The sequence below is a fragment of the Hemicordylus capensis genome, chromosome 2, assembly GCF_027244095.1.
Source record: "Hemicordylus capensis ecotype Gifberg chromosome 2, rHemCap1.1.pri, whole genome shotgun sequence".
In the NCBI taxonomy this organism is placed as follows: Eukaryota; Metazoa; Chordata; class Lepidosauria; order Squamata; family Cordylidae; genus Hemicordylus; species Hemicordylus capensis.
In genome coordinates this window covers 64185114-64199196 of record NC_069658.1, presented here as the reverse complement: position 1 = coordinate 64199196, position 14083 = coordinate 64185114, and the positions used below count along the sequence as shown (strand labels likewise).

General features: G+C 44.7%; 1 protein-coding gene across 1 annotated transcript in view; it reads left to right on the top strand.

Annotated features, from left to right (window-relative positions):
• Positions 1–14083, top strand: part of PCSK1 (proprotein convertase subtilisin/kexin type 1) — a 67030-nt gene that overhangs the window by 11109 nt on the left and 41838 nt on the right. Inside the window, exons 3-7 of the mRNA XM_053300399.1 lie at positions 436–546; positions 1869–2015; positions 4982–5058; positions 6280–6368; positions 8949–9121. Coding sequence (XP_053156374.1) covers positions 436–546; positions 1869–2015; positions 4982–5058; positions 6280–6368; positions 8949–9121 — 597 coding nt within the window. The remainder of the gene's footprint in view (positions 1–435; positions 547–1868; positions 2016–4981; positions 5059–6279; positions 6369–8948; positions 9122–14083) is intronic.

The window sequence follows — 14083 nt, the reverse complement described above, 5'->3', positions numbered from 1 at the left end:
CGTACAAGTCTGTAGTTACAAGGCAGTAGTTAAGCTTAAATGAATGGCCTTGAACAAGTCACCGTGTTCAGACATAACATTCCATTGCTTTAATAACAATAACACATTGGGTTACATTCAAACTAGTTCTTCCGCAAAAGGAAGAAGTTCCAATCGCACAAGGACAGTGGGGTATTCCCCCCCACCAAACCCCTTTCTTTCTTCAGCTCCCTATATCCCCACCCCAATATGTCTTGAGAGTTGGATGACTCTCAGGAGTGCCTTGTGGGGAGGGGAGGATTTGGGACAGCAGAGAGAAGTTGGGATTGGTAAAAATAGCCCTTCCTCCCTTGCATGAGCAGAACAACTTTTTGTGGAATTGCTGGTCTGACCACTACCCAATGACAACAAATCCAGGGTCTTCATATGCTCTTGTTGTTGATAAATATATTTCAGGTTTCATGGGCAGAACAACAGTATGGAAAGAAACGGAATAAGCGTTCAGGCTTGAGAGACTTGGCAGAAAATCTTTTTACAGACCCAATGTGGAATCAGCAATGGTATCTGGTAAGAGTTTGCATTTCTCTGCAGAAGAGGAGCCAATGTGCATTTCCTAAAGCAATGGTTCCCAACCAATGGTACTTCAGATATTGCTGAACTACAATGCCAATCATCCCCAGTTACAAAAAATTGTAGTTGGGAATGATGGGAGTTGTAGTTTAGCGACATCTGGAGTACCGCTGGTTGGGGATAGGGATGTGCATGGAACAAGTGGGGGTGGGGGGTCTCACTTTAAGGGCAGGGGAGGGTGCACTTACCCCTCCCCCTGCTTTACCCCTGCCGGCGCTTGGTGTTGCTAAAAGCCTTCAGGGTGGCAGTGTACCTCCCTGCCGACTTTCCCCCCTTTTCGGCTGGAAGTACCGGGCACATGTGCACATGTTGTACACACACTCGCACTTGTCAGACAGGTGCGCAATTGCGACGGGCACTCACGTGACATGCACATGTGCACTTGGTACTTCTGGGTGATTGCAGTCGCAGAGGGGGAAGGGGTGGCAGGGAGGTACACTGCCACCCCAAAGGCTTTTACCAACACCGAGTGCCAGGGGAAGGAAAGCGGCAGGAGGGGTAAGTGCACTCTCCCCCACCCTTAATGTGAGACCCCCCTGCCTTCAAACTTTGAAACCACACCCCACCCCAGTGTTCGAACCTGTTCGGAGGCCCTTAAAAGGTCCTCCAAGCAGGTTCGTGCACATCCCTAGTTGGAGACCCCTGGCCCAAGGAATCCCCTGGTACCAGAGCAGTACAGTCACCTGGGGTCTGGGTCATGGAGTCTTCCCACTCTGCCTCCTCCCCTGAGCTGCCTCCCTCATCCTTTGATTGGGAGGACTCCAGATCCCAGGTTATGACACTCAGTCTCCCTCTTCTTTGCCAGTGGCACAGTGAGTATGAGTCAGGTGGCAGATGCTACTCCTGCCACAAGGAGGCAGGGGGAGGAGGACGAAAGGAGCAAGGGCAGCAAGTGAGAAGGTGCCATTGGGGGTGGTATTTGACTTCTTGTCACTTACAAGAAGACCCTGAGGTACTGGCTGCTGCTGACCAGCAATTTTCATAAGTAGGGAGCATCTGCAAACCATATATATGAGGCACAATGGCTTCTCTTGAGCAAAATCTTACTGAATCAGTAAGTTGCAGATGTGTGATCTTGCACAAGTTCTGTTCATGAAAAGGCTGTGAGCAGAAAATGTTCCCAGTGGATGGTGTCCTTTCCATATAGGAAGTTTTCTCCACTCCTGTTGACTTTGGAAGCTTGCAATGTATTGTTATTGGTTTTCTCAATAATTGTGGCAGGGGGATATACATTTCTTATTATCTTTTAATTTTCCTAGCAAGACACAAGAATGATTCCATCTCTGCCCAAACTGGATCTCCATGTCCTTCCTGTGTGGCAAAAAGGAATTACAGGCAAAGGTGTTGTCATAACCGTGCTTGATGATGGCTTGGAATGGAATCACACCGACATTTATAATAACTATGTGAGTCTGATACCCCATCAACAATCATTCAATTATCATATACAGTAAGAGTGGCTTACACACAGTGTAGCGCCTCACCGATCCAAGAGAGGGGATCATGTGCTCATTCCATGCCTCTACAAACCACATTCTTGCTGCTAACAAGCACAGAGGGGCTCCATTGCTACTAATTATTGTGTAATTGCCTCCCATTGAGAATAATAGTGACAAGCCTCCCATTGGGAATAATAGGAGGCTTCTCACTATAGTGATGACGGCATTGTTAGTAGTGATGAAGCAACCCTCAGCTTGTTAGCAGCAGGGACATGATTTGCAGAGGTATGGAGTGAGTGCATATGCCCCACTCTTGGATAGGTGGGGTTCTGCGCTATGTGCAAGCCAATAACTTGACATTTGGCACTTGGATATGAGGGACCTTACCCCTGCTCAGTGGGTGATCTTCAAGCAGCATAGGATTCGGGGGCAGGCAACCTAAGCAACTGTTGTGGGTGCTGGGCATTTCAGTTTTTCTTCAAATTAAAAAAGCTTCTATGTGATTAGAGGAAACATATTTTCATGTGCTTGTTTGTGTAACAAACAGAGTGTGCAAATTTATTTTTGTATGAGAGCAGTAAATCATGCAGTAAATCATACATCAAAAGTATGACTCCAGACAGTCTTGGAGGAAACTGATTATCTGGACCCATTTTGAACTGGTTTGTGGGCAGGCTATGGGGTGGAGACTGCCTTGGTTGGCCGGATGGATGATCTCCAATGGGGAACTGACAGAGGGACTGTGACTCTGTTAGTCCTCTTGGATATCTTGGTGGCTATTGATACTATCAACCATAATATCCTTCTGGACTGTCTGAGGGGGTTGGGAGGTGGAGGCACTACTTTGTAGTGGTTCTGCTCCAACCTTTCCAGGAGATTCCAGATGGTGTCCCTTGGAAATTGGAGATTTTGGAAGTTTTCATTTCCAAAAGTGAACCTTTATATGGTGTCCCCCAGGGCTCCATACTACATGAGTCTACATGAAACCATTGGGAGAGATCATAAGGCTATTTGGTACAGGGTGTTATCAGTATGCTGATGACACCTAATTATATTTCTCCATGTCAGAGCCATTGGGAAAAGGCATAACCTCCTTAAACACATGTTTAGAGGCAGTGATGGCCTGGATAAGGAATAACAAACTGAGACTGAATCCAAAGAAGACAGAGGTGCATATTGTGTGGGGTTGGAACTCAAGGAGACAAATTTGATCTGCCAGTTCTGGAGGGACTTGCATTCCTCCAGATGTCACAGAGATGCAGTCTGTAGGTGCTTCTGGAACCAAACCTCTCTCTGGTGTCTCGCGTTGGGGCAGTGGCCAGAGGTGCTTTCTATCAGCTTTTGCTGATATGCTAGCTGCATTCATTTCTTGAGATAAACGGCCTCAAAACAGTAGTACAAATGCTGGTAACCTCCAGACTTGACTAGTGCAATGAGCTCTATGTGGGGCTGCCTTTATATGTAGTCCAGAAACTGCAATTGATGTAAAATGTGACAGCCAGGTTGGTCTCTGGGTCATCTTGAAGAGACCATATTACTCCTATATTAAAAGAGCTACACTGGCTACCAATATGTTTCTGGGCAAAATACAAGGTGCTGGTTGTAACCTACAAAGCCCTAAGCAGCGTAGGCCCAGGATATTTAAAATAATGAGGCTATTCACACAGTCCACCGAAATCGGGCTAGTGGATCTTAGCCCGATTTTGGTGGACCGTAAGAAGACCCACCAGGCTCGCAGACAAGCCCGGTGTCCTCCAGGCAGTTAACCCGCCCAACTACCCCTCCCCTTAAACCGGGTTTGCAGAGCGAGCGCTCCACAAACCCGGGGTTTTTTTTTCATGAGTTGCCACGGTGCAGCTCTGCACCGCAGCAACTCACAAGGAGACTCCCGGCTTGGGGGTCTCTCCAGCATCCCCTGTGCGCTTGCAAAGGGCATGCTGGAGCACAGGGCTCCCAAACTCCCCAGTCCCCATCGGCTCCGTAACGGAGCCGGCAGTCAGCTGCCTGGAGCAGACTAACTGCTTGTCTGCGAGGAGAATGGGCTTAGCCCACTCTCTTTGCAAACTCCCTCATGGCTCTTCTCACCGATCGTGAGAAGAACCTCAATGTCTTCTTCACAATGAGATCCATCATCCTTTCAGATCATCTGGAGAGGTCCATTTGCATCTTCCATCAGCTTGTCTGGTAACCACTCTGGGACAGGCCTTCTCAGTGGCCACCCCGAAACTTTTGAATGCTCTCCCTGCTGAAAAAAGAGCCTACCCCATCTCTGACAGCTTTTTAAAAGTCCTTAGACACATTAATTCACCCAAGTTTTTAATTAGAATTGTGGTTTAAACTACTTTAATGTTTTAATTCCTGTTTTAATTTGTTTTATGTTGTTGTGAACTACCCAGAGATGCAAGTTTGGGGCAGTGGGGAGAGAGAGAGAGAGAGAGAGAGAGAGAGAGAGAGAGAGAGAGAGAGAATAAAACCATGAAAGGGATACAAATGCAAGAAAAAATAAGGTGTTCAAAGAAGGAATATGCCACAGATCTTGCTTGCCTGGAGTTCCATTTGCTTTCGGGCCAACACTTTCTTCAGCTCATAATTTATTCGCCTCACTGGGCTGTTGTGGGATAACCTCAGACCCCATACACACTGCTCTGAGGTCCTTAGGGAAATGGCAGAGAGAATCCAGATTTAACAAATCAATAAAGCAAGAACTGTTTTCAAGTACACCGAGTAAAAACATGAAATGATTTTTTTAAAAGAACCATTCAAATATTTTATTTTTTTTAGCAAGGTGTAGCATTGCTAAAAAAAGCTCAAGAGTGGTCACTAATATTTAGATAGTACAAGTTATGTCACAATTCATGGATCTCTATTATCTTAGCAATTAGAATACAGATTTCAAAAGAAGGCTTTTTTCATCCTTTTTTGTTTTACCTTAGGATCCTGAGGCAAGTTATGATTTCAATGACAATGACCACGATCCATTTCCCAGATATGACCCAACAAATGAAAACAAGTGAGTAACCACTTGTTATTACTCTCTTTATTGCATACTGTCACGTACCTTAGGAGACAAATTTTGAAAGATTGCCCTTGGGTGATTTTTAATTACATTCTCAGAGTCTTTTACGATATAATCATTAGCTAGATCAGTGGTGATAGACAAAATGAACTCAGCACAATTTAAACCAGTTGGAACATAAAACTTGCTACAATTCATGGAAGGAATTACAGCAGTCCCTTGTCAGGTGGATATAGGGAAGGCAACGAGATATTCACAGAAGCTGCAAGAGAGCAAAGAGAAAGATTGATAACTTAGCCTAGCTGCATTTTATTTCAAGACTTAGCATTCCAAGGAGGTTGACTTACAGACTGAGCCTTTTAATGTTAGCTTGAGAAACCCAGTGAAAGAACTGACTCATTTCCAGTGTGTTGTCCTGAACAAGAAGCTTTTCCAACCAATCATGATGTCACTGTTTGCAATGACACAATAAAGATCTTACACTATGGTTCACCAGCACCTATCAAGTAAAATGATATTTAATTTACTATGTGGATGCTGTTATAACAGAAATAATATCATCAAAGTGGAAGGTTTTCAAAAGATAAATGTTTCCAGGCTTTTGAAAATACATTGCTCCGCTCAGCTACGGCAGTTATCAGCAACGGGAGACCATTATCCTTTGATTCAAATGGCATTATCGCTAAAATCGACCATCTCTGCATAACATCCACTCTTTATTAATATGTAAATGGAATTCAGATTGGCAGCATTCAACAGCTCCATTGCCTACAAAGCTGTACTACTCAATAAGGAAGCTTTTTTGCAGGGGAACCACCTTTTTATATAGTGAAAGTTCAGGATAATAAAAAATAGAGAAAATATTTTACCATTTAGCCTGTGAAAGGATTCGCACGACATGCAGTAATTAGGATAGGTTGCCCATTTAAACTCTGTCTTCTACCTGCTGGATAGCTTTACCCCACTGTAGTGGAGTAAATTGAAAGCTTTGCTTTGAAGAAGTATTTTCATTATTATCTTGAGACATTTGTTCTTGGAACTAATTTACAAAACTTGGTTTTATCATTACATTTAATGACAACATCGCTCAGTCTACGCTATGCAAACATTAGAGCTGATTCCTGTTGGCTCCACTTGAGTGATACATTCAAGTGAAAAATCATTAAATAATAATAGTTGTAGATGATCTGTATGAGGCTGTTGATTTTGTTGCAGACATGGAACACGATGTGCAGGAGAGATTGCCATGCAAGCTAACAACCTAAAATGTGGAGTTGGAGTTGCGTACAATTCCAGAGTTGGGGGTAAGAAAAGAAAACAATGATTTGTTTTACAAAATTTTTGGCTGGTGCATTGCTAAGTAAAGACCTGTATTTGAAGTGCTATTGGATGTACAAAGCAAAGCAACACTAATTTGAACAACTTGGGTCGGAGAGGAGAAGGCATTACTATAGGCCTTCTGTCTCTTTGATGCATCTTGGTGGGTGGTCTGTCTTTCCCCAGTTTATCTAGAATTAGCTTGGAAATCTGGGAATTGCTGGGCTTTTCTAAATTTTGCTTATCCCATACCCTATTCCTACATACCCCCAATCTCCTGCCCCACACTTACCCACATGCCCATCCCTGTCCTACTCACCTATCCATCAATCTACCTATTACCCAGGATAGCAAGGTAATGTTCTAGCAACAAGCTGCAACAATCTTTCCCCCCCTTTTCTATCCATTTAGTCGTATCCGACTCTTGGTCACTCTATGGATCAATGCACTCCATGCCATCCTATCTTGAACAGCTTCCTTTAATTCCGCCATGGTCATTCCAGTGTCATTTTTAATAATATCCAATCACCGAGTAGAAGGCCATCCCTGTCTCCTTCTTCCGCTGATCATTCCCAGCATGATTGTCTTTTCGAGTGAATCAGCTCGCATGACTTAACCAAAATATGTCAGTCTTTGTTTAGTAATCTTAGCTTCTAGCGATATTATTGATTTAACTCGATCTAGAACTTCCTTGTTTGTGATTTTCGCTGTCCATGAGATTCACAGGGAAAGGGAAGGGAACAAGCAGGGAAAGGGAAAAGATGAAGAGCTTTCCCCCACAATCCTCTTTACCACCTGGCATGCTACAATGTAGTGTGCTAGGCATCTCACAAGTAGCCTTGGAAAATTTAGTTTTTCCACAGGCTACTGCCAATGTAGTAGCACCTAGGAACCCAGGACTTACTGCTACTATGAATACTTATATACCACTTTTCAGCAAAAGTCCCTAAAGCAGTTTACACAGAGAAATAGAACTAAATACATAACATGGCTCCCTGTCTGCAAAGGGTCACAATCTAAGAAAGAAACGTAAGATAGACATCAGCAACTGCCACTGGAGAGATGCTGTGCTGGGGATGGTTAGGGCCAATTGCTCTTCCCCTGCTCAGTAAAGACAATCACCACTTTTAAAAGGCACCTCATTTGCTGTGGCCTGCCATCGCCAATCAAATATTAGTCTTTAAGAGGGGTGAGAGGGAAGGGAAGAGGTTGGAGGGATCAGTAGATGGGGGTAAAAATCCAAGCGAGAGAAGAATTCGGTGGTTGAAATGCACAGTTCATATTTGAGCAATACAAGCCCTAAAGACTGTGCAACCTTCATTGACATATTTCTGGCAGCAAGCAGCACATTTGAGAGGAGGGGAGAGGAGCAAAAATCATTTCCCAGTCTCCTTCCTTGAATGCTGTCCTTTCCATCAAGTCTGCCGAGCAACTTCCCTGCCTGCTCCCTGCCTCAGCACAGCTCTGATCCTGTTGACAGATCAATGCCTGTCATGTCAGCCACTGTAGGCTGCAATCCTAAATACACTTACTAGGAGTAAGTGGCAGAATAAAGTAAAATTATTCAGATTTACTTCTGAATAAATGTGCATAGGCTTATACTGCATGAATAACTCCTACATATGATTTAAATCAACTGAATGGAAGGTATAATATATCATGTTGCTGTTTTTATGTTCCCGTAACTCTTCTATCGGGCAGCAGCGATATAGAAAGGTGCTGAAAGGCATCATCTCATACTGCGTGGGAGGAGGCAATGGTAAACCACTCCTGTATTCTACCAAAGAAAACCACAGGGCTCTGTGGGCACCAGGAGTCAACACTGACTCGACGGCACAACCTTTATGAGAATGAATGGCAACTAGCTCAACTACTTTGTCAAAAGCAATCTAGCTTGTAGAGAGAAAGCAGTTTTCTTTCCATGTAACTCTAACAATGTCAGTCACGTTTCCAAAGACTTTCTTAGAGGTGTTCACTATAATTGCTTGTCTTTCACTTGAGTTATATATTTATGCTGTATTCATCCCCCCATCCCTCTCTCTCTAACACACACACACACACACACACACACACACACACACTTTATAAATCTTGATAAACAGGATTCTGAACTAGTCTTGTCGTTTAGCACAAAAGGAGACAGATTGCTTTTAAAAGAGAAATGATGCAAATTGGACAGCCTCAGTGGTGCAGACAACTGCTGGCTGCTGTCACATCTGAATGCTGTGTTAACAGCCTTCCATTCTCCTCTGCTGGTGTAGAAACTATTAGTCATCCTGCTTCACATCTTCATACCCTGTTAAATGAATCAACTGGTTCTCAAGCTAGGGACAGAAATGAGCCAACTCCTCAAAAAAGGAGGACACATGAAAATACTGGAATATTAATAAAGGGTCCCTACATCCAATGAAGCCCTCTATTTTCAGGCACTTCTGGCTTATGATGGAGGACAATGCACTGCTGTTTACATGACAACAAGCAATGTTTAATCATGCTACTGCAAAGAAGACACAAAATAATTATGGGTTTCTGTCTGTCTCTCCCCACCCCCCACCCCCCATATCAAGGCATAAGAATGCTGGATGGAATAGTCACAGATGCCATAGAAGCCAGCTCAATCGGTTTCAACCCAGATCATGTGGATATTTATAGTGCCAGCTGGGGTCCAAATGATGACGGGAAAACTGTTGAGGGACCTGGCAGACTGGCACAGAAGGCTTTTGAATATGGGATCAAAAAGGTGAGGTATCTGACAGAGAAACTGGCAATATTTAAAAATGCTTCATACAAAAAAAAATTAGAAAACTAACTTTGCTCCAGGGGAAAGTTGTTCAATTTGTTCAATTGCTCTGCTGTAATAGGACCCCTCCAGATGGGGCATTTCGTGATTTCACATAACATAATCAACCAACAGTTGCCCACTAATGTTTTTCCACATTTAAATCACCTCATTTGTTAATGGAGATAATCTAACTTTTTTTCAGCAGTACAGTTCTGCATTAAACATACTGTATGTGTAGACAGTTATCAGTGCAACTAGTCTAGTTTTATTTTTGTTGTTGGGAGGCACATGCCAGAAACAACAAGCCATAATAGATACAGGAGGGGTAAATGCAGGAGGGTCAGTCTCACTCTTGTTCTAAAAAAACACTATAGCTACTGTGGTGTGGAAGGAACATTGCAATTCCACATGTCACACTACAAGTGGAAAAGCAACAACTGGTTGCTTTTCAAGAAGCCCACCTGGAAGTCCTCTTAGATACATTGAGGAGATTCGCATGATCGGCAAAAAGCAGGCTAAGGGAGCCTAGCCCGCTTTTTGCCGATCATGTGCTGCAACGGGAGCCCCACGGTTCCCGGCAACAAACCTCCTAAAGTACCCCTCCCCTTAGCGGAGGTTAAAAGAGCAAGCACTCCGTTAACCTCATCTTTTTGATTGTGTGTTGCTGCAGCACGGCTCCGCGCCACGGCAACACACGAGAAGACCCCTGCTGGGAGGCTGAAACAAGCCTCCTGCCCCTGGGGGTCTCTCCAGGATGCCCCGCACTCTTGTGTGGGGCATCCTGGAACTTCCGGGGGTCACATGGCCCCCAATGCCTGCAGCTTCCGCTGACTCCATGACGGAGCTGGTAGTCGTGTGGGCAGCCAATTTGGCTGCTCAGGGCTCCGCAAGCGATTGTCTGCGGGGAGAGCGGGCTAAGACCGCTCTTCCCGCTGACCTCATTTCGGTGAATCTCATCTATCGTGAGAATCGCCTCATTGTTTTAGAAAATAGAATCATTCTAGGAACAAATAGAAAGTGAGTGTCTCAAAAAAATAATAATTCTAAGACATCCAAATCTTTAATGTTGTGATGTGCTGCCAATGGAAACTCCTTATATAGGAAGCTGTCTTATATCGATTCAGAACAATGGCTCATCTTGCTCAGTATTGTCTACAGTAACTGGCAGTGGCTCTTCAAGGTTTCAGGCAGGAGTCCTTACCTGGAGATGCCATGGATTGAACCTGCTACCTTCTGCATGCAAACAGATGCTCTTCCACGGAGCTTAGGCTCCATTCCCTAAAGAGAATATATTACCGCAGATACAGCAGCCAGTGTTCACATGTAGTCACCTATCCAACTGCAAACTGAGGAAAACCCTCCTTAGCCAAGGGGACAATTAATGCTTGTCACTGCAAGACCGGCTCTCCATCCTGCTTCTTTCGGCAAGTGGAAAGAAGGCCAAAATCCTTTCTGCTTGTTGAATGATCCTTTGCATGAGTACAGCTCTCATAGTGTCTCGGTAACCACAGCTTGCATTATCTTTTGAAAGGGTTATGCCCTCGGCTGCTCTTCTCTCGCTCTCAGGCTGCCTTCAGACATAACGGCAAACCAGAGTAGACCGTGCCAGAGGTTCAAGATTGTGGTAGTCCACATGTGTAAAACTGTGGTTTCATCGCTGAACCGTGGGTCAGTTTTCAACCCCAAACCTGTATTTGTACCTTAGGTCTGCCTTGAGTTTCACTGGCGAGACCTCAGGTTTGAAGGCAGCAGCATCCGCATGCTGCCACCATGTCCTCCGGTTTGTGCAAGCTGCACAAACCAGAGTTAAGGGTAGGAAGCTCCTCCCTCTCTCCCACTCTATTGGCTGCCACCTTCATACACACAACCAGTTCCTCCCCCTTTGCCGGCTCCCGGACCACAGATCACGATCTTGTAGGAGCACACCAGGGGAATGGAGGCAAGGTGGCAAACAATGGGTCCATTGGACCTGCAGTTTGCTGCTATGTCCAAAGGTGTCCTCACCCCTCCTCAGCTTCCTTCTCCATATCTTTGTCTGCTTGTTTTGCTTTGAATACTAATGAGGATTTTGTTTTGTTTTTTGCAAAGAGCTCCTTTAAAATATTAATGCATATTTCCTGCTTCATGAATATTGCATTTCTCTTCCTTTGCAAGCCAGGGTTTGATGCTTTATTTTATAAGCCCATGGATAACACATTCCAGGTATAATTAAGATGGCGAGAATGCATGTTGAGGACAATACCTTCATGTCAGCCCTGTAGATCTATCTAGAAAACAAGTGGGTATTTAAGGACAGCTTTTTATACTCATATACAGATAATGAAATACACCTGTGCTATACTCAAGATTGTCAATAGTGCACTGGCAGAGTGCATGTTTTACATGTAGAAGGTCCCATGTTCAGTCCCTGGAATCTTCAGTTAAAATAGCCAAACCAGATGTGATGAGTCACACACACACACACAGACACACAGACACACACACACACGGCTTGGGAAACGTACCTATTTTCCCCCAAATGAAAAAAAAATAGCATCATCTATTCTAATCCCTAAGAAAAAAGATGACTGTGGGGAGACATGATAGGGGTCTATAAAATCATGCATGGTGTGGAGAAAGTGGATAGAGAGAAATTCTTCTCCCTCTCCCATAACAGTAGAACCAGGGGTTATCCCATGAAATTGATTGCCGGGAAATCTAGGACCAACAAACGGAAGTACTTTTTCACACAATGCATAATCAACTTGTGGAATTCTCTGCCACGAGATATGGTGACAGCCAATATCCTGGATGACTTTAAGAGGGGTTTCAATAACTTCATGGGGGAGAGGTCTATTGATGGCTACTAGTCGGAGGGCTGTAGACTACCTCCAGCCTCGGGGGCAGGGTGCCTCTGGGTACCAGTTGTGGTGGAGTAACAGCAGGAGAGAGGGCATGCCCTCAACTCCTGCCTGTGGCTTCCAGCAGCATCTGGTGGGCCACTGTGAGAAACGGGATGCTGGACTAGATGGGCCTTGGGCCTGATCCAGCAGGGCTGTTCTTATGTTCTTATGTTCTAATCCCAATTACAAGCCACAGAAGATCCTGTCATGTCACTAATGCTTCAGGAGTGCAACAGGACTAGCCACCTCCCCGAGTCCCCCAGTCCCACTGCCCAGCATCCACCATCCATACCTGCCTTTTCCCAGACAGCTATTTGCTCTATTTTCTAGAGCAAATATCAGCTTTGGGGGATGATTTATATTGGAGAAGGGAGAAAGGTTTTTCCTAGGACACCACACCCAGTCTTCAAAGCCGCCCTGGGAGACTGCTAACTGCAAAACAAAAATGGGTGGAAATGCTGATCACTTTATATTATGCTCCCAGCCTGCTGATCATGGAAATGGGCACAATCACACTTATGGCATTTGCTACTTCAGATGAATGCCCTAAGCATAATGAGAGTGGACAGCAGTATGATTGACATTCCAGAGATCTGCTGCAGGCGGGATTCCAACTTGCTCTGTCCACTGCACTTGCTTACAGCAGCCTTTTGAAAATGGTCTAGTGTTAATTGTTTGCACTCAGTCACTAAGCCTTGGTTACAGGACTTGAATGGCAGGTTCACATTTCTGCCTCTTTATCTTACTGCCTGCAACATGAATGAGGGATTATAAATTTTATCTTTATTTTATTTCCCCGCTAAAACCAGTGATTCAAGTATTCATCTAGGTCTGGAGAGACTGTGTTAAAAAACCCATTCAGCCCATTATGCTCACTGGGCCAGTCACTGGGGTGATCCACACAATCACCAGAAGTGGGGGTGGGTGGGGAGCAGGGAAGGCTCCAAAAAGCTTCCCTTCCCTGCAGACGATCAAGAGATTGGGGGTGAGAGCACGCTGAGAGATTGGTGGCCACCCAAGCAGCCCTGCTGTGTGAAGCACGGAGCAGAGCATAGGGATCTGGGGCCAGAACTTCTTCTGACCTCCATAAATCCCACAATGCAATGCGCGGCACGCACGTTGCTTTGGGGGATTGCCCCAAGAGATGGGCACTCTAGGCACTCATCTCTGTGCAGCTGGGCTGGAAGCAGCCCGTGCTTGCACACGAACAATTAGCCAGGGGTAAGGGAGTGCTCAGTTCCTTAACCCCAACTAGCTGGGGTAGATAGCAGGGCTAGGCGGTGCTGCCCCAACAAGGATTCTCACACGCAGCCTAACCCAAGCTGGGTGTCACTAGCTTGGGTTAGGCTGTGCATTTCTGCCTAACTCAGAAAGGTTGTTGAGAGGGAGAGGGAGAGGGAGAGGGAGAGGGAGAGGAGAGAGAGAGAGAGAGAGAGAGAGAGAGAGAGAGAGAGAGAGAGAGAGCTCTATGTATGCTAGCCTACCTGAGCTCCTTGAAGGGTGGGATATAAATGGGAACAACAAAAGCAAGCTCTACAAATGGGGCTGCATCCAAAGGCTTCTTTCCTACAATGGACAGGGATTTTCTCCAGAGAAAAGATTTATTGCTTTGGAGAAAGCATCTTCTGTTGGCAGGAGAGAACCTCTGGTAGGCACCCATGATGTGTCCATTGGTCCCAAATAGATTTGGAAGAAATGGACTATAAGACTAGAGTAATCTTAACAAAATACACACAATTCATAATCTGAGATCATCAGCAGTTAGACTTTATCTCATGCAAAAGACAGGTTGCAGAAGATCTGTTGTAGGAATCTTTGAAAAACAACAAACCTTGATGCTAAAAGGGGTATTATGTGCGATATGAGAGTAGCCCATGCTATCAAAATGTGATACAAAATGATAAAAATTGGTTTTTAAAAAATCATTAACAAATAAAAGATCCCATTACTTTGGATAATAGAAATAAATCACTCAGTTAAAAAAAATACAGGTTTTATGTGCTTAGAATCAGAAAGCACTTCATAGGAGGTGGTTTGC